Source organism: Saccopteryx leptura, chromosome 4 (assembly GCF_036850995.1).
Source record: "Saccopteryx leptura isolate mSacLep1 chromosome 4, mSacLep1_pri_phased_curated, whole genome shotgun sequence".
NCBI classification, from domain to species: Eukaryota; Metazoa; Chordata; class Mammalia; order Chiroptera; family Emballonuridae; genus Saccopteryx; species Saccopteryx leptura.
The window spans coordinates 213,989,902-214,015,518 of record NC_089506.1 but is presented as its reverse complement, the minus strand read 5'-3'; the positions used below and the strand labels follow the sequence as shown (position 1 = coordinate 214,015,518).

At 46.5% G+C, this 25,617-nt stretch overlaps 1 protein-coding gene across 2 annotated transcripts; it reads left to right on the top strand.

The window, feature by feature from the left end:
* Positions 1-313: 313 nt before the first annotated feature.
* Positions 314-22,728, top strand: JPT2 (Jupiter microtubule associated homolog 2). 2 transcript variants are annotated; one of them, XM_066382954.1, is made up of 5 exons: positions 314-442; positions 8,317-8,465; positions 14,835-14,977; positions 19,059-19,107; positions 20,125-22,728. In XM_066382954.1, exons 1-5 carry the CDS (start codon positions 399-401, stop codon positions 20,310-20,312), a joined length of 573 nt encoding a protein of 190 aa, XP_066239051.1. In that variant the 5' UTR covers positions 314-398; the 3' UTR covers positions 20,313-22,728. The 2 variants fall into 2 exon arrangements, with proteins under 2 accessions (XP_066239051.1, XP_066239052.1); XM_066382955.1 differs by having other exon boundaries at positions 401-531.
* Positions 22,729-25,617: the final 2,889 nt, after the last annotated feature.

Genomic DNA, 25,617 nt, shown 5'->3' with positions numbered 1-25,617 from the left:
TGTGGGCAGCAGTAGCCGCCTAAGAAAAGTTTCGACTTTGCCCTGCTACCGCCCACGCCCGCGTGTCCGGCATCCTCGGCTGTGGGTCGGGTCTAGCCGGCTCCCGCCCAGGAAGCGATTCTGGGGAAGAAGAGTGGACCTCCTGAGTCCCGGGCAGGCCGCCGGGCTCACAAACCTACGTCCTGATCCCGCCCACCTCAGGGCAGCCCGCCTTCTGCGAGTCTGCTGCCCAATGCCGACGTCTTGGGGCGGGGCTAGGGTCGGGCGTCGTGATAGGGTGCGGTGGCGTGACTGGCGCCGGCATTGTCCAGTAAGCGTAGGAGGGCGAGCCACGGACTTCGCGGAGCCGGGCGGGAACCGCGGCGCGGCAGGCGACCAGACGCGGACTAGCGGGCGACATGTTCCGTATTCCGGAGGGCGAGGGCGGTCGAGCCGGCTCCAGGTGCGACGAGGGCGCGGGTGTGGCGCGGCCGGAGGGAAAGCCGGCGGGTGACCTCACAGAGCTACGGCCTCTGCTTCCGCGGCGGAGAGGTGGGCGCACGCTCTGATGTGCTCGCGTGCCGGCCAGCGTATCGGCCGAGGGCTCTTGGTGCGCCTCGACGTTTTTCGTCCACAGCGCGCCCCAAAGACGCAGGCAGACTTGTCTGCTCCTTCGGGACGGGCAGTTCCGGGAGTCCGGACAAGGCGGGTGTGTGCGGGGCTGCGGAGCGCCCCCATGGAGCCTGTGCTGGCGCCTGGCGCGCTGATGGACGGGCCTCGTGGGTGGGTCATCATCCTGAAGTTCTTCCCTAACCCCGTGGCCCGAGGGCCGGGTGGAGCCCTCTCCTAGTCCCGAATCCCTGGAGCCAGGTGGTGCCCTCCCCTAATACCGCAGTCGTGTGTAGCGAAGTAGAGCTCTCCCCTAATCCCTTCACCCCGAGGGCCAGGTGGAGCCCCCCCTGTGCCCAGTCCCGAAGCGGTGCCCACTCCTAATCCTGCAGCTCTGGGAGGGAGGTGCTGCCTTCCTCAAATCCCCCAGCCCAGGAGCCAGGCTCTGCCCTGTCTTGATCCGACAGCCCCGGGATGTAGGTGGTGCCCCTCCCTGATCCTGCAGCCCGGGAGGTAGGCAAGGCATTGCCCTCCCTGCTTTGATGGTGATGAATCGGGCTGGACTACAAGTAGTGGAAACGGAGATCCCATTATTGCAGATCCCGGCTTGGTGTCAACATTCAGAAATATGCCGCAGCACGCGTTCTCTTTAACTTTAAAATGCTCTGTGCATTGAAAGTCAGGTAAATTTGAGTTACCAGAGCTAACAAGGTGCGTCATGTCACTGGGGGAAGCCAACCTGCACTGTCGAGTTTTGGGTCTTAAGATGCCCAAGAGTTTTCTTCATTGTTGAGCTCTTCTGTGGCACAGCCTTCCTATCAGAGTAGAAGACAATGACTGTTTAGCTAAATACTGTATAGACTAGACTAGATACTAAATAAAAGAGTTGTTTGAACTTGCTAAAAACCTGGTAAATTTGGGGGAGTTAAATTATGTAGTATTCGGTACCACACCTAGTGAAATAAGTAGTTATTAATCCGTAGAACAAGGACTGCTAATCACTTGCATCTAAATCTATATGATGGAGGCCAGAAATTTCCCCTGGAGTGCCCAGGATGAATCAAGTTTCTGGTGACTATTGTTCTGCACCACCCACTCCAGCCTCTTCCCAGCACTTTCCCAGTTGTGTTCATTCCTCTTTGTTTACACGGCCTGACACTGGATCCCCAGGAAATGTTGATGAATGAACGCCATGAGTAACACTGACGTTCTGCTGCCCTGAGCTGCAGAGCTGGTGCTCTAAAGTCATAGTAGTACTCCACGCCTCTTTGGGAGATGCGTTTTTGGGGAAGGTACTATGAAATGGAGAAAAATTCCCTTCTCAGGACATTAGAGAAAGAAAAGTGGTCTTCTTAATTGGATGAATACATGTAATTGGAAGCTTCTGCTTGGGATATGTTGGAAGCTTTTCATTTGACCGCCTTCTTAAAGGACTTGATTAGTCAGACAGGATTCATTGGGTTCACACTCTTAATTAGCCGTGCAGGTAGGGACCAAAGCAGTGGCTGTAGGATCACCCGGCCAGGTTTTTCTTCTCTTAGACCTGTATAATTTTTTTTCTCTTTTTCTTTTTAGTATATATTTATTTTATTGATTTTAGCAAAGAGGAATGGAGAGAGAGAGAGAGAGAGAGGCACATTGATTTGTTCCTGGGTGTCCCCTGACATGGGATCAAACCCACAACCTCTGTGCTTCCGGAGGATGCTCTAACCAGCCAAGCCGTTCAGCCAGGGCAGACTTGTATCTTTTTTTCTTGATGGAGGATTGTGTTAAAGGGACTTTGAACTATAAAAACATTTTGTTTTAGTTGTCATTAATCTAGGATCTTTCCTTTAAGCATTATGGTGTATACTTGTAAATACTTTAATCCAAGTCTGTTTTCATTGCTTCTGTCTAAACCTGAGCAATTCTCAAAAGCTTTTCTGATACAGGAACAAGATGTTGAAGGGTCCGGAGCATGGAGACCCCCTCTAGGTCTTCTGTCTAGGTTTTATCTGCTTGTGCCATACATATAGTCCCTGAACTATATATGACTTTTGTTTTGTTACATGCCCTAGTTTCTTTTTTGTATTTTGAATATCTTTATTGAAATATATTACAGGGATACTATGAAATTAAGAATAACTGGGAAGCAACCCCCACAGTGTGGTTTCATTCTCAAAATAAATGTCTGTGCCTGCTAGTATTCCCACTTCCTCCCCAAAACTAATGTCATAATGATACTGACAGTGAGACTAGAGGAGCCACAATGAGCCGTTGTTGCGGGGTTTTGTTTGTTTAAGTGAGAGGAGAGGAGATAGACTCCCGCATGCTTCCTGACTGGGATCCACATCTGGGACTGATGCTCAAATCAGCTGAGCTACCCTCAGTGCCTGGGGCTGACACTCGAACCAACTGAGCCACTGGCCGTGAGAGGGGAAGAGAAGTAGATGGTTGATTCTCATGTGTGCACTGATGGGAGACTGAACCCAGGAGGACATCCACACACCAGGCTGACGCTCAGTCCACTGAGCCAACCAGCCAGGGCCAGGCTCTGTCTTTATTGACATGTCTATTTAACTCTTGGTCCCATTTGTTTGGGGCAGCCTGTGCAGTGTGTAAGACGACCGGATGTGGCTGTGAACTGGACCTGTGCACCCGATCGCCTCTGTGATGGAGAAGGTTGCTGCCCCTTCCCAGGGAGTTTGGCCATTATGCACAGGAATCTCTGCTGCAGTGTTCTGGGCACTGCTAGCCTTTTCCCCCCTTGTTTTTTTTTTGTTTTTTTTTTTTTTTTGTATTTTTCTGAAGTTGGAAACAGGGAGGCAGTCAGACTCCCGCATGTGCCCGACCGGTATCCACCCGGCACACCCACCAGGGGGCGATGCTCTGCCCATCTGGGCATAGTTCCGTTGCAGCTGGAGCCATTCTAGCATCTGAGGCAGAGGCCATGGAGCCATCCTCAGCGCCCGGGACAATTTTGCTCCAATGGAGCCCTGGCTGTGGGAGGGGAAAAGAGAGACAGAGAGGAAGGAGAGGGGAAAGGGTGGAGAAGCAGACGGGTGCTTCTCCTGTGTGCCCTGGCCGGGAATTGAACCCAGGATTCTTGCACGCCAGGCTGACGCTCTACCACTGAGCCAACCGGCCAGGGCTCCCCCTTGTTTTCAAAGTAAAATAAAATTCAGAAAAGTACAGAGAATAATAAACACTACATTTCCACTTCCCCAAGGTAACATTTCATCATTTCAAGCAGCTCGTCCCCTATGCCTGAAGGTGCTCTTTCCTCACAGATGCTGCAGACTTGGTATGGGCCCTCCAGGGGATGTCTTTGGAGTTCCAGTGACATTCAGTGCTGCTGTCTCGCATCACTCACGGGACACTGAAACCACTTATGCACAGCTCTAGTTTTCCCGGGAAACCTGGAGCTTCTCTAGGCCAAGGGCTTGCTGCCCTCCATGTTTCTGTCTGTGCAGGGTGTGGCACAGGCTTGCCAGCGACAGGTTGGTGCTTAGCGAACCCGTGAGTTGAACTGAATGAGCAAGGTGTGAGAGGCTGAGACTTGAGAGGTCCTGGGATGTAGAAGGCGAGAGTCAGGAGAGCATCCCGAGGGCTTTGAATCAAAACGAGTCTACCTTGAATCTAATATGACGATTTGCAGGACCCTGAGGGTTTGAAGGCAGAGCCATGTTTCAAATAAGTTAGTAAAGGGAGAATTTTAACTTTTGTTAAGTTCAGTTTGTTTCTGATGGTGGCAGGTCTCCATTCCCTTTTTCAAAGAGATGGCTGTGCAGACCCAAGCATGTGGGACCTACTTTAGCTAGCCAAGAAAAGTAGGACGTCGCTGTGGCCTGGGTTCTGTGACTTATAAATGCATACAGGAAGGAGTCAGATGGTCTCACTGTGTCCACAAAGTACATGATCTTAAAGTCTTGTTGAGCCCTTTCTAATTTTAGTGATTGATTGGTTAAAAAGTTTTCTCCCTCAAACTGAACGAATTTTTTCCCCCTTCATTAAGTCTTTAAAGAAATGCTAATTGCTGAGCAGGCAGCCCTCTTCCCCCCCTTTGCCATCCTCTCTAGTAGACAGGGACTCCGGGAACTACACAGAAGGCCTGCCGGCTGCGCACCAGCTTCTGTGGCGTTGAATAGCCGGGGTTTCTCCGGTCGGAGCTGGCACGTTGTCTGCTCTCTGTAAAGCAGATGAGTGCTTCCTCCAGGCCTGCTTTGCAGCCCTGGAACTGAGAACTCTGTTCACTTTAAATGACAATGAATGATCAGCTCCCATTCTAGCTCTTTTGAGTAAACATTTAAATATCCTATTATTTTATTATTTTATTATTATTTTTTGTATTTTTCTGAAGCTGGAAACGGGGAGAGACAGTCAGACAGACTCCCTCATGCACCTGACCGGGATCCACCCGGCACGCCCACCAGGGGGCCACGCTCTGCCCACCAGGGGTCGATGCTCTGCCTCGACCAGAGCCACTCCAGCGCCTGGGGCAGAGGCCAAGGAGCCATCCCCAGCACCCGGGCCATCTTTGCTCCAATGGAGCCTCGCTGTGGGAGGGGAAGAGAGAGACAGAGAGGAAGGAGAGGGGGAGGGGTGGAGAAGCAGATGGGCACTTCTCCTGTGTGCCCTGGCCAGGAATCGAACCCGGGACCCCTGCACGCCAGGCCGACGCTCTACCACTGAGCCAACCGGCCAGGGCCAAATATCCTATTATTTTTGTGAACAAAATCTCTCACAGTGTCTGTGTAGTTTTCCAGAGACCTAACCTCATATCAGAGCTTTCACGTAGTGTCGAGCTCTGCAGTTTCATCTGTTCCTAAATGTCACTGTTGCTTAGGACTAGTGAAAGAGTCTGGGCCGCTCACCAGTTTAAAACTCAATTTCAGTAGGCCCCTCTCTCCTTTAAGATGCATTTTTTAAAAATCTACGTGTTCTAAAAAGATGCTATGAATTTAGTGTGTTATTGCTTGGTGCAAGTAGACAAACTCAGGGTATTCGAGCAAAGCTTTGTGAAAATTTAAGTCTTTAGTTACTGCAATACTGACTCAAGGTCCTGATCTTCAGAAATGCCCACTTTAAAATCTCCAAGTTGTGCATGTCAGTTTCCCAAAGATGGAGACTTCAGGTAGATACTGCTGCTGTTGACTGAGCAAAGGGAATGCCACTGTTCTCCAGGTGCTTAATTAAAATCACCCTCAGATGCACTGTCCCTCTCGGGAGCACGCCCATGCCTTTCTCCCTCCCTATCAAGGTGTGCATCTCCTAAACTCCAAGGGTCCCCCCTAGACTTGTAACCAGGGAGCAGTGGGCAGTGGAACTCGTCCCATGCTTACGCCCCTGAATCTGTCTCCAGTGCTCCTTTTCTCTGACTTTCCAGTGAGCCAAAACCACCTGCCTAGGCTGCTTCCTGGTGCCAGTCCTATCCCGAGACCTGCCTTGTTTCACTGCCCCCATCTTGAATAAACATACTCTCAATGAAAAAAAAATCAACCCTCAGAGAAGGTCATTTCATTTTAGAGATGACACTTGGTGCATGTATGTTGACCTGAAATGAACAGCGGTGCTGGCAGGGGTGTGCTCTGTTTCTGATGTTCAGCATTTCATTGGTTAGACGGGACACTTGAGGACCAGAGAAGATTATCCTGGTGTAGATTGTCAGGGCTCAGCTGGAGTAATGGTGGTGGCACTACCCAGGGTCTAAGCTGACACTTCCCAACAGAAATGTGGGCCACGTAGGAATTTTACATTTTCTAGTTAGCCACATTTTTAAAAGTAAAAAGAATCCAGAAAAGTTCATTTTATTTATTTATTTATTTTTAAAGATTTTATTTATTCAATTTTCAGAGAGGAGAGGGGAGAGAGAGAGAGAGAGAAAGAGAGAGAGAGAAAGAAGGAAGGGAGGGAGGGAGGGAAGGGGAGGGAAGGAGGGAGAAGCAGGAAGCATCAACTCCCATATGTGCCTTGACCAGGCAAGCCCAGTGTATCGAACAGGCGACCTCAGCGTTCCAGGTCGACGCTTTATCCCACTGCACCACGACAGGTCAGGCTAAAAGTTCATTTTAATAAGTGTCAATCAACCTAATATGCACAAAACAGTATTTGAACATGTGATCAATATAAGACAAGATTAAAGAGATATTTTGCCTTTTCATCTTCAAAATCTGGTGTATAGTCCACGCATACGGCACATCTGAGTCCTTCCTTCCATATCCAGTGCTCACTAGCCACAGTGGCCAGTGGCTATCCTGAAGACCCACTCTGCAGGTAGGCTTGAGCTGTGGTTAAATGGAAATCCTCACCCTGACTGGTGGCTCAGTGGAGAGAGCGTTGCCCAGTGTTCGGATATCCTGGGTTCGATTCCTGGTCAGGGCACACAGGAGAAGTGGCCATCTGCTCCTTTCCCGTTCCCTCTCCACCTTCTCTTTCCCTTCTCTCCCCCATCGCCTCTCACAGCCAGTGGGCACAATTGGTTCAAGAGTCAGCGCCAGGCACTGAGGATAACTTGGTTGATTTGAGCATCAGTCCCAGATGGGAGTTGCCAGATGGATCCCAGTTGGGCCACATGTAGAAGTCTGCCTCACTATCTCCTTTCTTCTCACGTAAAAATAAAATAAAAAGTGATGATCTTTCTCCTCATTTTTTCCTAGAGGCCTTTAAGAGCATAGTCTGAGCTCTATGTTCAGAGTGCCTGGGCTTGGATCCTGGCTTTGCTATTCTTATGTGGCCTGTCTTGTGATTCCTCTTAATCTCAGATTCATAGTCTGTGAAAATAATTCCTGCCTTAGAGGGCAGTTGTGTAAGGTTTTTGGAACAGTAGCTGGCACATAGGAAGCACTTAGTAAATATAAACTACAGTATTAAATGCCGCTGAATGTGTTTATAGTGTTAAACACTATTGTATATAATCATTCTTTAGTTGAATTTATTGGTGTGACACTAGTTAACAAGATTATACAGGTTTCAGGTGCACAATTAAAAATATTTTTTTTTGCAAAGAGGAGAGAGAGAGATAAACGAAAAGAGAGAGATAAGCATCAACTCATAGTTGTAGCACTTTAGTTGTTTGTTGATTGCTTCTAATACGTGCCTTGACCAAGGGGCTCCAGCCGAGCCAGTGACCCCTTGCTCAAGCCAGCGACCTTGGACTTCAAGCCAGAGACTATGAGATCATGTCTTTGATCCAATATCAAGCCAGATGAGCCCATATTCAAGCTGGTGAGCCTGCGCTCAAGCCAGATGAGCCCATGCTCAAGCCAGTGACCTCGGGGTTTCAAAACTGGGACCTCAGTGTCCTAGGTTGATGCTTTTTCCACTGTGCAACCACCAGTCTGGGTGCACAATTCTACAGCACATCTTCTGTACACCATATTATGTGTTCACCCTCCCAAGTCAAGTCTACTAATTCAAATTTGTTGTAAATTTTACTGAATGTGGCTCATTTTCCTGTTTTAGGGAAACTTTACTTATAAGATGTCCCATGGATAATTTCAAAATAATAAACACTTCAAGAGGGTTTTTGGCATAAGCAAGATGTAGAAAGAAAACTTTTTTTAAGGGGAAACTTAAGGGCAGTAAAGGAAATTTGCTACGTGGCCGTCTGTAAACGAGTCATGCCAGGATGGACTAGTTGCGATGTGTGCTTTTCCTTTAGATGTTCAGAAAATGCATGTGCCCTGTCTGGTTACGGACACTGAGGTCCCGGTCAGCCGCCCGTCACTCATGCTTGCTTTGTGCTTACAGGGCCATGCAGCCCCCAGGAGGAGCATCGAGCAATCTTTTTGGAAGTCCAGAAGAAGGTATTCCTTCAAACCGACCCAACAGGATGGCATCAAACATTTTTGGACCAACTGAAGAACCTCAGAACATGCCTAAGAGGACCAACCCCCCCGGTATGGGCCTCTGTGACTCATTTGTCCTTTGGCCTCTACCTTTTCCTGACTTTTACTTGAAGGTGGTTCGATCGTTCTTACATTTTCCCTATCAGTAGACACTGGCTGGGTACGGGCACTGAGGGTGCCAAGGCTGGAGGTGGCTCGATCGTTCTTACATTTTCCCTCTCTATCAGTAGACACGGGCTGGGTGTGGGCACTGAGGGTGCCAAGGCTGGAGGTGGCTCGATCGTTCTTACATTTTCCCTCTCTATCAGTAGACACTGGCTGGGTATGGGCACTGAGGGTGCCAAGGCTGGAGGTGGCTCGATCGTTCTTACATTTTCCCTCTCTATCAGTAGACACGGGCTGGGTGTGGGCACTGAGGGTGCCAAGGCTGGAGGTGGCTCGATCGTTCTTACATTTTCCCTCTCTATCAGTAGACACGGGCTGGGTGTGGGCACTGAGGGTGCCAAGGCTGGAGGTGGCTCGATCGTTCTTACATTTTCCCTCTCTATCAGTAGACACGGGCTGGGTGTGGGCACTGAGGGTGCCAAGGCTGGTGGTGGCTCGATCGTTCTTACATTTTCCCTCTCTATCAGTAGACACTGGCTGGGTGTGGGCACTGAGGGTGCCAAGGCTGGTGGTGGCTCATCGTTCTTACATTTTCCCTCTCTATCAGTAGACACGGGCTGGGTGTGGGCACTGAGGGTGCCAAGGCTGGTGGTGGCTCATCGTTCTTACATTTTCCCTATCAGTAGACACGGGCTGGGTGTGGGCACTGAGGGTGCCAAGGCTGGAGGTGGCTCGATCGTTCTTACATTTTCCCTATCAGTAGACACGGGCTGGGTGTGGGCACTGAGGGTGCCAAGGCTGGAGGTGGCTCGATCGTTCTTACATTTTCCCTCTCTATCAGTAGACACGGGCTGGGTGTGGGCACTGAGGGTGCCAAGGCTGGTGGTGGGATTCTACTCCCACAGCAGAGACTCTCCCAGGTGTTTCATGGACTGCTCAGGATTTCTGAATTAGTGCCTAGGTTACATGTTTAAACTTTTCTCTTAGGAAGGATTTTTTTTCTGCCATTGATTTGGGGGGCAGGAGAGAAAAGGGGAGGGAGAGAAAAGCATGAACTTGCTGTTCCATTTAGCTGTGCGTTCACTGATTGCTTCTTGTATGTGCCCTGAATGGGGATTGAGCTCGCTGTACCGAGCTCGGGAATATTTTTGGACCAGGGCAGGAAGGATATTTTTAATCAGCTTGTTGGTAAGATTGAAACTCTAAAAAATAGATGACTTGGTCCAGCACACATCTGTATAGTTCTTACCCTACCTTCTGCTGCTCACAGTGGGAGGGCATCTTAGAGCAGTGTTTTTCTAGACTGTTCAGTAGAGTGACAATACAGGGCTGCTACCTGAGGAGCTCTCCCTTGTCTGTGTCCATGAGGAAAAGCAACGTTTGTTCCATCCTTAAAGATTTGAGTGGCCAGACAGAGGAATCAGTATTTCAGACAAATAATAAAATCAAGTAGAACCAGAGCTAGAGCTGCTTGCTCTTTTTCTTCAGTTCTGAGTACATACATACATACATACATATATTTTGACAGGTACATATACTTAGAGACTAAACCCAGAGAAACAAAAGCAATAGATTTAAAAGTTAATGTTTTGGCTTGACCAGGCAGTGGTGCAGTGGATAGAGCGTTGAACAGAGATGCGGAGGACCCAGGTTTGAAACCCTGAGGTCACTGTCTTGAGCATGGGCTCATCTGGTTTGAGCAAGGCTCACCAGCTTGAACCCAAGGTCACTAGCTTGAGCAAGGGGTCACTCACTCTTCTGTAGCCCCCTGGTCAACGCACATATGAGAAAACAATCAATGAATAACTAAGTTGCCACAACGAAGAATTGATGCTTCTCATCTCTCTCCCTTTCTGTTTGTCCCTGTCTGTCCCCTTCTCTCTCTCTCTCTGTCACACACACACACACACACACACACACACACACAGTTAATGTTTTTATTGCTTAGGGGAGGTGGGGTTCGTATAGATACAAGCAATAGTAGAGAAGGGGGTAGTTTTACTAAGCAGGTAATGTTCTCACTGTGCCCAGTTTATGGGTGTAGGGCCAGGAGTCGTCAGGCCTGCACATCCTTTGTGCCAACGGTAGCATTAACAGTGGTCACTTGACAGACTGAATCAAAGCTCAGGCACCGGAGGTGGACAAGCCCTCTCTCCCTTGGCCTCAACTCAGCAGAGTGCGTATCTGGAGCTGGGGAGTCAGGTTCCCGGGAAAGTGGCAGCTTGGGGGTGGCACTGCTCAGAATCTGGGAGCCAGCAGCATCTAGACAACCTGGCGGTGGCTACATGGTGTTTGCTTTTTCTTTATTTGGGATAGTTGTGTCTTGAGAACTTTTTTCTTATGATCCCTCAGTTCTCGTGCCCAGTGGGAACTCTGCCCCCCTCCTTTCTTTTTTCACTCTCTGGTCAAGACTCTTGTAACCAAACCTCTGTTGTGTGTGGTTACAAGGTGTATCAGCAACCAGCATGACTCCCTTTGCTAAGTTCCTGCTTCTTGTGGTTTGAGGTTTATTTTCTGTCCTGCCGAGTGCTGTTTCTCTGATGCTTGACCTGTGGTGGCACAGTGTATAGAGCATTGACTTGGAACTCTGAGGTCGCTGGTTTGAAACCCTGGGCTTGCCTGGTCAAGGCACATATGATAAGCAATCAATGAATGACTAAAGTGAAGCAACTATGCACTGATACTTCTTGCTTCCCCTACCTATTTTCTCTCTATAAAATCAATAAATGAAATCTTTAAAAATATCTATATATATCTATCTCTCTATATATATATAGAGAGAGAGATAGATACATATCTCTGCGATGAATTCTCAAGGGAAGCCTCAAGTGCTAGTTGTGTCCACAACCCCAGACCTAAGCTCCCGCTCTCATTTCTGGTTTAGTCTCCCAGACTTAGCCCACAGCCCTCCAGCGAGAGGGCCTGATTGAGAAGAATGTGCAGGGCAGAGCATGTGACTTATGGGAGTCACTGAAGTTACCAAGGATCATCATACTCAGTGTTTTATTTACTCCTCGTTCATGAGCTTTGTTTGTTAGTTGCTTGGTTTAGATCTCCCACAATCGTTTTTCCTGGTGGTTTGACAATGACTGATATGTATGGATGGTTTTATCTCTGCCAAGGAGTGTGCTAAATGCTTATTTATTTGGTTCTTTCTGCAACTCTAGAAGGTAGGTTGTGTTACTCCCTTTACAGAGGAGGAAACTGAGGCTCAGGGAGGTTCGCTGGTGTGCCTAAGCCCCACAGCTCAGTGGTAGCAGAACCAGCCTTTTCAAATGAGTCTTCTTGACTCCAGAGTTCCAAACTTACCTCCTGAGTATATCTCTTGGGATAAATTTCTCAAAATGGAATTGTTGGATGAGTTAAAATACTGATATATACTTCCGACTGTCTTTTATGTGTGGCTCAGTGCTCACCATGACCTACGTGATGCTGCTCCTCAAATTTGACCACCGCACTGTCTTGTGTTCTGCAGTTTGAGTCTTAAAAAGTATATCATGAATTTATTTTTCTTTAGTTACTGGATTGAGCACCTTTTCCATCTTCAAAGCTGAATTAATCTTTCAGGTAAAATAGTGAAGAATAAACATGCAGTGTGACTACTTCATTTAAGTTCCAAAATAGGGCTCTTCTGTTTAGGATTGGAAATAGAAACAGTAAAACTATAAATGAAATGTTTGATTTCTAGAAAATTCAGGTGTGTGCTGACTTGTAGTGATGGGGAAGGAATACTAAGGTTTCTGGGAGCTAATAGTATCTATATAACCTGAAGTTAGTTATGTGGGTGTTTGCATGTCTTTATTTTTTATATTTGTGTCTTACTACTTTTCGGTTACATTTCACAATTTAAAACATGTTTTTAGATGAGCAGTGCCTCTAGCCAAAACCTTCAAATTGAGTTTCTCTTACCTTCCATTTTTTAAAAAGGCTAATCTGCATTATTTTAAAAATGGATTTATTTTGGCCCTGGCCGGTTGGCTCAGTGGTAGAGCGTCGGCCTGGCGTGCAGAAGTCCCGGGTTCAATTCCCGGCCAGGGCACACAGGAGAGGTGCCCATCTGCTTCTCCACCCCTCCCCCTCTCCTTCCTCTCTGTCCCTCTCTTCCCCTCCCGCAGCTAAGGCTCCATTGGAGCAAAGATGGCCCGGGCGCTGAGGATGGCTCTGTGGCCTCTGCCTCAGGTGCTAGAATGGCTCTGGTTGCAACAGAGCGACGCCCCGGAGGGGCAGAGCATCGCCCCCTGGTGGGCAGAGCATCGCCCCTGGTGGGCGTGCCAGGTGGATCCCGGTCGGGCGCATGCGGGAGTCTGTCTGACTGTCTCTCCCCGTTTTCAGCTTCAGAAAAATACAAAAATAAATAAATAAATAAAAATGGATTTATTTTAGAGAGAAGGAAGGGCGAGAGAGAGACAGAAACATCATTCTGTTCCTGTATGTACCCTGACCGGGGATCAAACCTTCAACCTTTGCATAGCGGGACAATACTTGAACCAACCGAGCTTATCCAGCCAGGGCTGAATGTGCATGACCAGAGACAGTGCAATTAGAGGATGGCCTCAAGCAGTAGTTTTTCTTCACTTTGTGATCTAGACATTTTTGGTAATAACACATTGTTATTAACAACATACTGGCAGCATGGCTGAGGGCTTGCCCACTTCCTGTGCATTAATTCATGTATCCACCAACCACCCCAGGAAAGTACTATTATTTATACCTTGTTAGAGTAAGAAAATGGAGACAAAAGAAGGTTGAGGTCACTTAGCCGGGCTTACAGAGTAAGTGACTGAGCAGTGTTTCTGCCCAACTGTTTGGCCACAGATCGGCTGCTCTTCCCACCCTGCGGTGCTGGGTTTTGCAGCAAAGGTTTCCAGTGTGGGGTCTGTGGCTCCTTGGGAGGCCCGTCGCTAAACTTCAGAAGGTTTGTAATCACCCTGATGTTGTTTGTGTGTGCACGTTTTCCTGCAGAGCAGTCCCATACCACCTCTGTGTTCTCCCACTGGAAGAAGACAGGGAGCCCCAGTCCAGCCACTCCTGTCTGTGCTGTATGGTTCGGTGTGTCCCAGAGGCCCTCTGAAGACTATCGAGAGAACAAAGCCCCAAGTGGAGCATCCTCCCCTCGGAGCTCACATGGAGCCTGTCATTCATATTGTTCTTAAGTGTTCATGGCCTTCTGTTGAAACAGTGTGGGTTATTATAGCCAAGAAGTGACTGCAACCACTTTTCCTTGTAGAGATATGAGCAAAAAAGAATACTCCCCTCTTTTTACATTAAGATGTTGTGTGCTACATACATTGTTTTTTGCACCTTTTTTCACTGAACACTAGGTCTAGTACATGGAAATACAGCCAACATTTACTGAGCATTTATGTCCCGGGAGTTCTAAGCATTTGACATATGAGCTACGGTTAGTCATTGAATCCTCTCATAGTGCTGTGAAAAAGGTCCTGTTCTTATCCCCATTCTACAGATGAGGAACTTGGGGAACAGAAAGGCCAAGTAATTTGTATGGTTGTATACTAGTTAGCAGAACGCATCTTCTTTTCTCCTGTAAGATAAGCTGTTGGTGTGCCAGGGCCACAATCATGCGGCCCCACCTCCATTTGGCCTAGCACTCTGTGGGAAGCAGATGCATGCTTGGTGTTGGCTGAGTGAAGAAATGATCTGTTGGTATTCTGTAGTAGCCATCTTTCTGCTTACTATAAACATTTACTTTTCGTGTCCAGGCCTTAGTCATCAGCTTATAAGAAGTTACATGTATATTTTGATTATGACTTACCAGCTCACTTATAGTTGGCAGCAAAGATGTTAAATATCTGTGATTTGCTGACATATTTAGTTGTCGCTGGAAGTTCCAGCCAGAATGAGGTCAGAAAATAACTACTGTTAATTTCCAGATTATAGGGTAGCCTGTAAGAGGGCATTGTTATTCAGTTCACTTCTATCTGTCTGACCTAAAAACTTAGATGCTGTTTGCTTTTAATCTACTAAAGAACTTTTCATGGGTTTAATAAAGAAGATCCTCCCCCCCCCCCAAAAAAAAGCGCCTGAAATGTTCAGGGTTAAAGAAATTTTGAAGGGGAGAACGCTGTTTTATGCCATCTCGCCATCTTGCCTCTAGAGGCCAGTCCAGTTCAGCCCAGTTTCAGAACTGAAGGCCCCAGAAGGCACCTGGTAAAGGGACTCTCACCATCCCAGCCTTGTTGGCCTGAACTCAGCAGTGGACCAGGAAGGTACAGTAAGAGTAGGTCCCTGAAGTAATGACTGGAAGGCAGGAGCAGGTGGATGGGATTGCTCACTGTTCTGTGATTGTTTCTACAGGGGGGAAAGGAAGTGGTATCTTTGAAGAATCAATGCCTGTGCACGGTCGACAGCGTCTGAACCCACCTGGTGGGAAGACCAGTGACATTTTTGGGTCCCCAGTGACTGCCACTATTCCCTTGGCACACCCAAACAAACCCAAGGTATGTCAGATGTCAAACATGAAAGTGAGAAAAGCAAACATTGGGCCAGGTTCTTTTTTTTCAAAGGCCTGAGACAGCTTTGACATGTTATTTGGAAGAGATGAGAAGGGTGACATTGGTTTTTCTCAGGGCAGTCGTTAGTAATTTAGTTTGAAAACTCCTCTGAGTCATCAGGGAAGTAGATTGTCCAGCCTTGTAATGATGACTGAGCCCCAGGGAGCTGGTCTTAGTGTGTCAGCAGCCGTAACTGCCCCCTGCAGATAGACTGCTGCTCTTCTCTGCACATCAGTGCAGGGTGGGATATGCACTTGCAAAAAAATGAAGCTGGACCCTTACCTTCCACCATATACAAAAATTAACTAAAAATAGATCAAAGACCTACTAGGCTAAAACTATAAAATTTTTAGAAGAAAATTAGGGATAAATCTTTATGATCTGAGGTTTGCTATGATATCAAAAATACAGGAAAGAAAATTTTAAATGAATAAATCTGACTTCTTTAAAATAGAAACTTCGTACATGAAAAGGCATCATTACTGTGGCATTATTTATAGTAGCCAAGATGTGGAAGCAACCTAAGTGTCCATTGACAGACGAATGGATAAAGAAAATACACACACACACACACACACACACACACATAATGGAATATTACTCAGCCATAAACAAGAATGAAATAATGAAATCTTGTCATTTGCATTAGGGTGGATGGACCAAGAAATATACTAAGTGAAATAAGTCAAACAGAAAAAATACTGTATGATTTCACTTGTGTGTAAAATCTAAAAAACAAAGTAAGTGAATAAACAAACTCATAGATATAGAGAACAAATTGATGATTGCCAGATGGGAGGGCATGCTGGGTGAAAGGTGAAAGGGATTAAGAAGTACAAATTGCCAAGTTATAAAAATAGTCATGGGACCTGACCAGGCAGTGGCACAGTGGATAGAGCATCGACCCAAGACACTGAAGACCCAGGTTCAAAACCCCACAGTCCCTGACTTGTGCACAGGTTCACCAGCTTGAGTGCAGGGTCGCTGGCTTGAGCAAGGGGTCACTGGCTCTGCTGGAGTCCCCCGGTCAAGGCACATATGAGAAAGCAATCAATGAACAACTAAGGTGCCACAACTATGAGTTGTTGCATCTTATCTCTCTCGCTTCCTATTTGTCTGTCTCTCTCTCTTCCTCTCCCCCTCGGCTCTTCCTCCTTCTCTAAAAAAAAAAAAAAATAGTCATGGGGATGTAAAGTACAGATAGGGAATAGAGTCAACAATATTGTAATAACTGTATGGTATCAGGTGAGTAATAGACATATGGGGTAATTTGTAAAGTATATGAATGTCTAATTGCTGTATTGTACATTTGAAGCTAATATAATATATGTCAACTGTAATTTAAAAATTAATTTTTAAGAAAGATACTATCAAGAGAAGGAAAACCGCCTGGCCAGACAGCTTGGTTGGTTAGCATCATCCCAAAGTGCAGAGGCTACCGGTTCAATCCCCAATCTGGGCATATACAGTAATATATCGATGTTCCTGTCTTTCCTTTCCTTTCTCTCTAAAATCAATAAAATAAACACTTAAAAAAATTAAGAGTACTTTAAAGAAAGAGAGAAAATGAAAATACAATCAATAGAATATTTGAAATCATATCTTTTTTTTTTTTTTTTTTTTTTTTTTATACAGGGACAGAGAGTCAGAGAGAGGGACAGACAGACAGGAACCGAGAAAGATGAGATGCATCAATCATCAGTTTTTTTGTTTTGACACCTTAGTTGTTCATTGATTGCTTTCTCATATGTGCCTTGACCACTGGCCTTCAGCAGACTGAGTAACCCCTTGCTCGAGCCAGTGACCTTGGGTTCAAGCTGGTGAGCTGTTTTTGCTCAAGCCAGATGAGCCCGCGCTCAAGCTGGTGACCTTGGGATCTCGAACCTGGGTCCTCTGCAACCCAGTCCGACTCTCTATCCACTGCGCCACTGCCTGGTCAGGCTGAAATCACATATCTAATCAAGGTTTACTATTCAGAACATATAAAGAATTCCTACAACCAAAAAACAAAAAGACAACCCAATTCAAAAGTGGGCCAAGGACTTGAATAGACATTTCTTCAATCAGCACATGAGAAGATGCTCAGCATTTTTAGTCATTAGGGAAAGGCACATGAAAACCTCAGTGTGGTACCACTTCACATCCACTGGGATGGCTATTATCAAAATCCAGAAAATGACAAATGTTATTTGTTGACATAGATAAGGAGAAATTGAAACCCTCATACATTGTTGTTGAGAATATAAAATGGTATACCCATTGTGGAAAACAGTTTGGCAGTTTCTGAGAAAATTGAACATAGACATTGCCATATGATCCAGCTATTCCAGTCTTGGTATATATCCCAAAAATTTGAAAACAGGAACTCAGATACTTGTAGACCTATTTTATTTTATTTTATTTTATTTATTTATTTATTTTTCAGAAGTTGGAAACGGGGAGGCAGTCAGACAGACTCCCGGCACGCCCACCAGGGAGCGATGCTCTGCCCATCGGGGTGTAGCTCTGTTGCAACCAGAGCCATTCTAGCGCCTGAGGCAGAGGCTATAGAGCCATCCCCAGCACCCGGGCCAACCTTGCTCCAATGGAGCCTTGGCTGTGGGAGGGGAAGAGAGAGACAGAGGAAGGAGAGGGGGAGGGGTGGAGAAGCAGATGGGCGCTTCTCCTGTGTGCCCTGGTCAGGAATCGAACCTGGGACTCCTGCACGCCAGGCTGACGCTCTACCACTGAGCCAACTGGCCAGGGCCTGTAGATCTATTTTAATAGAATTACTTATAGTGGTGCTATTAAACAACCCATGTGTCAACTAATAGCTAAAAGGTTAAACAGTGTATAGTACACATATAATGAAAAGGGATGGCCTTTTTTTTTTTTTTTTTTAAGATTTTATTTATTCATTTTAGAGAAGGGGGGAGAGAGGGGGGAGGAGCAGGAAGCATCAAGTCCCATATATGCCTTGACTGGGCAAGCCCAGGGTTTCGAACCGGCGACCTCAGCGTTCCAGGTCAACGCTTTATCCACTGAGCCACCACAGGTCAGGCTGGGGATGGCCTTTCTTATACATGCTTCAGCATGGATGAGCCTTGAGGACATAGCCTAGTATTCTAAAACTTCACTAGGTGTTAGACATTTAAGGGATTGTTAATATTTGTAGTTGTGAGAGAGTTATGTTTTTATTTGCTTTTTAAATTTAAACAAAACTTTTGATTTGAGAGTGAGGTGGAGGAAGAAAGAGCAGCATGAACTTGTTCTACTTAGTTGTTTCATTTAGATGTGCCTCATTGGTTGCTTCTCGTATGTGCCCTGATTGGGAATCGAACCCATGACCTTGGAGCACCAGGACAATGCTCTATCCACTGACCCACCTGGCCAGGGTATTATGTTAGTTTTATAAAGGACATTTTTAAGCACCACATCTTCAATTTTATGGGTAAAAATTTCTGGAATTTGCTTTAAAATAACTCTAAAAGGGGCTGGAGAGGTTGGAGTTAGGAGAAGTGTGTGGCTGAGAACCAGGATGGCAATGAGCTGATGTTACTATAGCTATACAGCTGTTTATAAGGGGATTCATGATGTTACTTTATTGTTTAAATTGTTCGTAATAAAAACATTTTTATAAGTTGAAAATAAACCGAAGTCATCTATCCATGCTTTGATTTTCATTGTTCATCCGAATGAGGGTGAATTTTTTTGTTTTTTTTATGTGAGAGGAGGGGAGATAGTGATACAGATACCCACATGTGTCCCAACCGGGATCCACCCGGCAATCCCCGTCTGGGTCTAACGCTGAAATCAGCCGAGCTATCCTCAGCACACAGGGCCAACGCTCAAACCAGCCAAGCCACTGTCTGTGAGAGGGGGAGAGGGAGGGGAAGAGAAGCAGATGGTTGCTTCTCATGTGTTCCCTGACCAGAGATCAAACCCAGGACGTCCGCATGCCAGGCTGACGTTCTATCCACTAAGCCAAATGACCAGGACCTGGAATGTTTCTGAATCACATATTGACCTGGGATTTACCTTGTTGTAGGATCACGTGCTCTTGTGTGAAGGAGAGGACCCAAAAGTGGACCTTAAAGGTGAGCTTCTGTTTTCTGACTCTTGCCTTGAGTGCTCTTGCTCTGGAAAAGTTTCTGGTGTATCCTAGAGGGTGAGAGATAGTATTTCCTGTGCCCCTTGCAAGCCAGCTGACAAAAACAAGCAAGGTTGTGTTTATTAATAAGAGGATTTAGTATTTGAAGAAGGCCAGGGAAATGGGGTCATTTATTTGTGATAAAAGCTTTCCAACTGGTCACCACTACTTTTTCTTCACTTCTTGTCATTGCTAATTAGTCTAGGCCTAAGACCAACGTGTCCTGTTCTAGAAGCTGATCGTGTGTAGGGAAGGTCAGGGATCCAAAGTCTTTAATGTGCTTGTGACCGAGAGTAGCACCAGCTAAACTAATGCAGAAAAGGGCATAAGTAGAGCAGGACAGGAATGATAAGATGGGAGAAGGGAGAAGGGAGAATGTGAGGCTTGCATGTGGTAGAAAGGACTGGTGCCTCTGTGATCTGTCATCGAGGGAGTGAGCTGCCCCTGGGGGCTCAATGTCAGACTCTTGAGTCACACTGTGGTTCTCTGAGCTGACTGTGAGCACTGATTTCTACCTTTGGGTCACTATTTCCCTCCATTGATGACCAAGATACGTGGGGATTTATTTATTCTAAAAGTCCAGAGTAGTAGTCAGAAAACCTCGCCTCACCTTGCTAGACCTCCAATTGAGACTGGCTCCTTCTCTTTTTATACTCACTTTGAGATCGTTTGCTCTGTGTACTTACGGTGAAAAAGGAAATGGAGTCCAATAAGCAGTGAGGTGATGAACTTGTGTAGGAATTTGTCAAGGGTTGTTTGTAGTAATAAGCCCCAATTTTATGCCCAGTTCAAGAATGGCCTCTGCTAATAATCAGCGAGTCTTCTTGGTCCATATGGAAGCTTTGCTCTGTGTTTTTCTCTCTTTTCCCATTACATTATGCATTTCTTGCTAGCTGGTCTGTTTCACAGCTTGCCCATCCAGGCATTGGGGAGCCTCTAATGGTTTGCTGACTTTGTTACACAGCTGCAGCGAGCACCTTGTCCAAAGAAGACCCAGGTGAGAAAGGCAGCCCGAGAGAAGCAGACCGTGCCCAGGAGCCCCAGCCCACGCCTGCGGTTGACAGCCACGAGCCCAGGCTGGGCCCACGGCCTCGATCTCACAACAAAGTCCTGAATCCACCTGGTGGCAAATCCAGCATCTCCTTCTACTAGAGAAGCTGTTGCTTCCCCTGTAGCCAGACAAGAAACTTGAGAGATAGGATTTCAAACATAGTTTCCTCTAGCTGAAAGGAATGGGGTTTGGGAGAGGGTCTGTCATGTATCTGAAATCATTGCTCAGGCTCCATTGTCACCATGAGAGCCGCAGAGGACCTCGCCTTCCAGACTACCGGGAGGCATATCTGTGGGGCAAAATGTGACTCCTTGGTGACCACTCATTTGTGATTTTGGATGTGAGAGGGACTCTCAGATGGGCTGGTTGAGCTGGTGCAAGGCCACAGGGGCCTGATGAAGTGAGTCTTCCATGTCCTTGTAGCACTGGCAGCCTGCCAGCCAATTGGGTATTTAGGAATCACTTAACACAGTAGCAGAGTTTCAAGCCTTAGAAAGCCAAAAAACAACCTGTCTGTTGGGCATAAGCCGAAACACTAGTCTTCATTGCAGGGCCGACAGCTGCTAAGCTCCAAGGCATTCTGTGCACTCAGGCACAGTGTATTCTTCAGTCCTTTCTTGAAACATCTTGATTGCTTTTCCTTGGCAACTGTCAGCGAAAACCAAAATGCTGTTCCCGGTCTTACACTTCATGGAGAGATTTTATTCCCCGAACTTCTGCCTTGATCTGCCTTTCACTCACGAGGGACTGGTCTTGGTCTCTTCACAGACTGGTTTTGCTTGTGAATTCTTTTTTTCTCTCATCCCTAAGTCTCGGCCTTTGCAGTGATGTGAACAGTGTCTCTGTCTGCAAGGCCTAGGCCTACTGACCTCTGCAGGACTAAAACTATCCCTATCCATCCGGGTAATTGGTTATTTAAATCCTTCATGTGTCTTACCATATTCCTGTTCACATTGGGAAGAAGAGATGCTTGAGAATCTTGGGTTTTTAGGTTTGAATTCTTTAATATCTAAAGAGCAGTTTTTAAACACCAGCTTTACTTAAGAGACTATTGACTCCAGTCTGTTTCTGACACCTTTCTAGAAAAATGTCAGTTGCTCAGATACACCAAAGAGGAAGAAAAGTTTGCTAGAGCCACCCTTTACAAAGCTTTGCCCAATCACTGGACCATATTCAGTTTCCAGAAAAAACTTGGAGACCTTAGGCTAGGAGATTGACTAGTTTGGCAGCAAAGCCTCAACTGGCCAATTCTGTGATATTTACCAGCAAAGATAATGGCCTGGAAGTCCTGTTGCTTTAATATTTCAGGTAGAAGTTCCTCCCATTCAGCCTTCTAAGGGGATATCATCTTCATTCATGCTGGACCAGAAGTTAACAGGAGAGGGTTTGCGTGGTGGTGGCTGTTGGTATGAGTGCCTACAGAGCTAATGCCAGGTGCTAGAATTATATCTTCATTGTTATTAATATTGAGGGGGGAAATGCTGTGTTTTTTTATAATCACAGTGGCTGAGACTCTTAAGTGCTTGTAGGGGTTGCCTGCCAAGCCCAACTTCTGACACCCCGCACCTGGACGGGATCTGTGTGAGGCTTTGTCAACCAAAGAGTTTCCCTCCTTTCAGTTGTCCTGCTGACTTTGGAGCCAAGAAATACTCTTTCTGTGTGACTTTATCAAGTTCTTCCTGTTTCCATCCTTCGGGTCATCATTTTTAAGAAAGAAAGTTGTTTGGAATTAAGAGCCTTTTTCCCCATTAAAAATGTCATAAACGGTGGTTAGCATTTAAGCCCAAACACACTAACTTGTTTGACCTAAAATGAAATGTGCTAATGGTGGAAATGGACTGCCGTTGATAACTATATAGTAAACAAAGTTATTTGTGAATTCCAAGTTGGGTTGCTAGGAAGAACCGTGACATTGTACTGCTGCTGGCCCTTGTGGCTTCACCCCCCACCCTCGCTGTCAGCTGAATGAGAGAAAGCTCGAGTTCTGTCTGCTGGCAGGAATTCTGGGGAGAAGGTGGGGGAACCCAAGATGGGAGGGGAGGCCTGAGGCAGTAAGGAAATCGAGCTATAGCGAGAGCCTCTGAGCAGCAGTGAGAGCTCCCTTGCCTTTTCTCTTCATCGCCACCCCTTTCCCTCCCTGGGGCCATAGGAGTGGTTTAGAATACCTGGGGAGTCTGGTCACTGGGAGAAGCACGAGGTTCTGCTCTAGTGAGCCCGGTGGGGCTGGTATGTATTTGGAAAATGCTCTATACATTGGGACTGCCATGTATTTGGAAAATTCATGAACGCTTAGCATCCTGATCTCAACCTCAAAGCTGCATTGAAAAATTACCAGTCTGTATTTTTATTAAGCCTTAAAACTTTTATGTGCATTTGGTGCCAACTTTTTCTAGAACTGTATCAAAACAATAAACCTGTACTCACATCACAATATAATTTTGATAAAAAACATTTTGTTATTTTTAGAAGGCAGAATTGGGATCACAGTTGATTAAACTTAGTAATCATATACTCAAAGTCTGCCTGTTTGGTGTCTGTGCGTGCACACGCTTTCCTTATCATTCTCCAGTGTCTGACCTCTGCTCCTTGCCTTAACAGCTTTTCACTGGTGAATGGGCTTACCTCTTTTTTTCCCATTTAGCCAGAGGATGCTCAAATTAATTTTCTCTAAGATTATGATTTTAAAACTTCAGACTACCCACCTGGCAACTTCCCTGGAGGAAGCTCCGCACTAGTTTGCCTGCTGAAATGGGGCCAACTACAAGGATAGCACTTCAGAAAGAAATCCAACATTGGTTGTTACCTGGTGATTCTCATTTGTTCATCTGAAAATGTGTTTGGGAGTGCAGAGTGTGTTCCAAAAACTGGGTTAGGCTCTGGTAACTACATTACCTATTTGTAGCAGCCACTCCAGCTGCAGCAGAACTCTGAGGTCTCAGTGTCACAGCTTGATTCCAGAGGCAAGGCAATGACTAAGTCTGAAAGGACCGAGGTAGCTCCACCTAGGTCAGGGGTCCCCAAACTACTGCCCTCGGGCCACATGCGGCCCCCTGAGGCCATTTATCCGGCCCCTACCGCACTTCCGGAAGGGGCACCTCTTTCATTGGTGGTCAGTGAGAGGAGCATAGTTCCCATTGAAATACTGGTCAGTTTGTTGATTTAAATTTACTTGTTCTTTAAATGTTATATTTGTTACCGTTTTGTTTTTTTACTTTAAAATAAGATATGTGCAGTGTGCATAGGGATTTGTTCATAGTTTTTTTTTTTATAGTCTGGCCCTCCAATGGTCTGAGGGACAGTGAACTGGCCCCCTGTGTAAAAAGTTTGGGGACCCCTGACCTAGGTGATGGTGAGGGGGGTGAATAACATCAAAGGGTGACCACTTTCAAGTCCTGTGCTTTGTCCAGAAATACACTGTATCTTTAGATGGAACATAGTATCTTTGTGAATCAAACCTTGCATGGATGTATAAACCTCTTGAGCTCCAGTTAATTTCTTCTGAAATACTCTTTTACTGAGAGAGACATGGATGGAGAAATGTGAGAAGCATCAACTTGTAGTTGCAGCACTTTAGTTGTTCACTGATTGCTTCTCCCATCCAAGTGCTAACCAGGCCCAACACTGCTTAGCTTCTGAGATCAGACAAGATCGGGTGCATTCAGGGTGGTATGGCTATAGACTAATTTCTTCTTATATGTGCCTTGACCAGGGGTTTCCAGCTGAGCCAGTGACCCCTTGCTTCAAGCCAGCGACCATGGGATCATGTCAATGAACCCACACTTGCCTGATCAGGTGGTGGCGCAGTGGGTAGAGCATTGGACTAGGACACAGACGACCCAGGTTCAAAGACCCGAGGTCACTGGCTTGAGCCTGGGCTCACCAGCTCGAGCGTGGTGGTCACTGGCTTGAGTGTGGGATCATAGACATGACCCCATGGTCGCTGGCTTGAGCCCAGAGGTCACAGGCTTGAGCAACGAGTTAGTTACTTGCTCTGCTGTAGCGCCCCTGCCTCCATCAAGGCACAGATGAAAATGCAAGCAATGAACAACTAAGGAGCTGCAATGAAGAATTGATGCTTCTCATCTCTCTCCCTGTCTGTCCAAAAAAGAAAAAAAACAAACCTACGCTCAAGCCTGCAACCTCGTGCTCAAGCTGGTGAGCCTGAGCTCAAGCCAGCAACCTTGGGGTTTCAAACCTGGGACTTCAGTGTCCCAGGCTGATGCTTTATCCACTGAGCAACCACCAGTCAGGCTGAAGTCATTACATTCTTAATCCTTAGTGTTCTTGGAGATCATGAATGGAGTGTTCCTGTTTTATGTGACTACTAAGTGCTACCTAAAATTAACAGAAGAAATTAGAGGGACAATACAAGGACCTAGGTGACTTTTCATCAAGCATTAGGGATACTTAGAAATTAAAGTCCGAAGCTGGAAACGGGGAGGCAGTCAGACAGACTCCCGCATGTGCCCGACCGGGACCCACCCGGCATGCCCACCAGGGGGTGATGCTCTGCCCATCTGGAGCATCACTCTGTTGCAACCAGAGCCATTCTAGCGCCTGAGGCAGAGGCCATAGAGCCCTCCTCAGCACCCGGGCCAACTTTTTGCTCCAATGGAGCCTTGGCTGCGGGAGGGGAAGAGAGAGAGACAGAGAGGAAGGAGAGGGGGAGGGGTGGAGAAGCAGATGGGCGCTTCTCCTGTGTGCCCTGGCCGGGAATTGAACCCGGGACTCCTGCACGCCAGGCCGACGCTCTACCACTGAGCCAACCGGCCAGGGCCAAAGTAGAACTTTTGAAACCTGTGTGTCCATCTGACATTTTAGGATCTTGTAATGAGAAAAAGATGTAGTCCAAATTATCTTTACAAATATGAAAGGAAGCCGATTCTTTTATTAAGTACTAGTCAGGTTGAGCTCTCGAGTGTTCTCGCTGCATTCTTCAGTAAGCATCAAGAGTTATCCAGCATATCGTGTTAAAACTTTATTTTGTTTTAGCCAATTTCAAGTAACAAGTTTGTCTAATCATGTTAGTAATAAAAACTAATCAAGTTGATGGCCAAGTCAGTTGACCTCTCTTGGGAGTAGGTGCTGCCTGACTGAATTTACTACTGGAATTCAGAGGGGTCAAATTTCTGAAAATGGTCTAAGGCAGAAGTCTTAAACATTTCCTAAAACACTCACAAGCTTTCCTGTAACTTACCAGGAAAGAAAAAATTCACCTCTTTTTCCTCATTTTGAGAATATAATACCAACAGCCTGGTGGTGGCACAGTGGATAGAGCAGGCATCCCCAAACTACGGCCCATGGGCCGCTTGTGGCCCCCTGAGGCCATTTATCCGGCCCCCCACTGCACTTCCAGAAGGGGCACCTCTTTCATTGGTGGTCAGTGAGAGGAGCACTGTATGTGGC

What these genes read in the sequence shown, in the direction of transcription:
- JPT2 (XM_066382954.1), top strand. Translation starts at nt 399, where the DNA reads ATGTTCCGTATTCCGGAGGGCGAGGGCGGTCGAGCCGGCTCCAG. An exon ending in GGCGGTCGAGCCGGCTCCAG is followed by an intron (nt 443 to 8,316) that starts GTGCGACGAGGG and finishes TTGTGCTTACAG; the next exon opens with GGCCATGCAGCCCCCAGGAG. An exon ending in CCCAAAAGTGGACCTTAAAG is followed by an intron (nt 19,108 to 20,124) that starts GTGAGCTTCTGT and finishes TTTGTTACACAG; the next exon opens with CTGCAGCGAGCACCTTGTCC.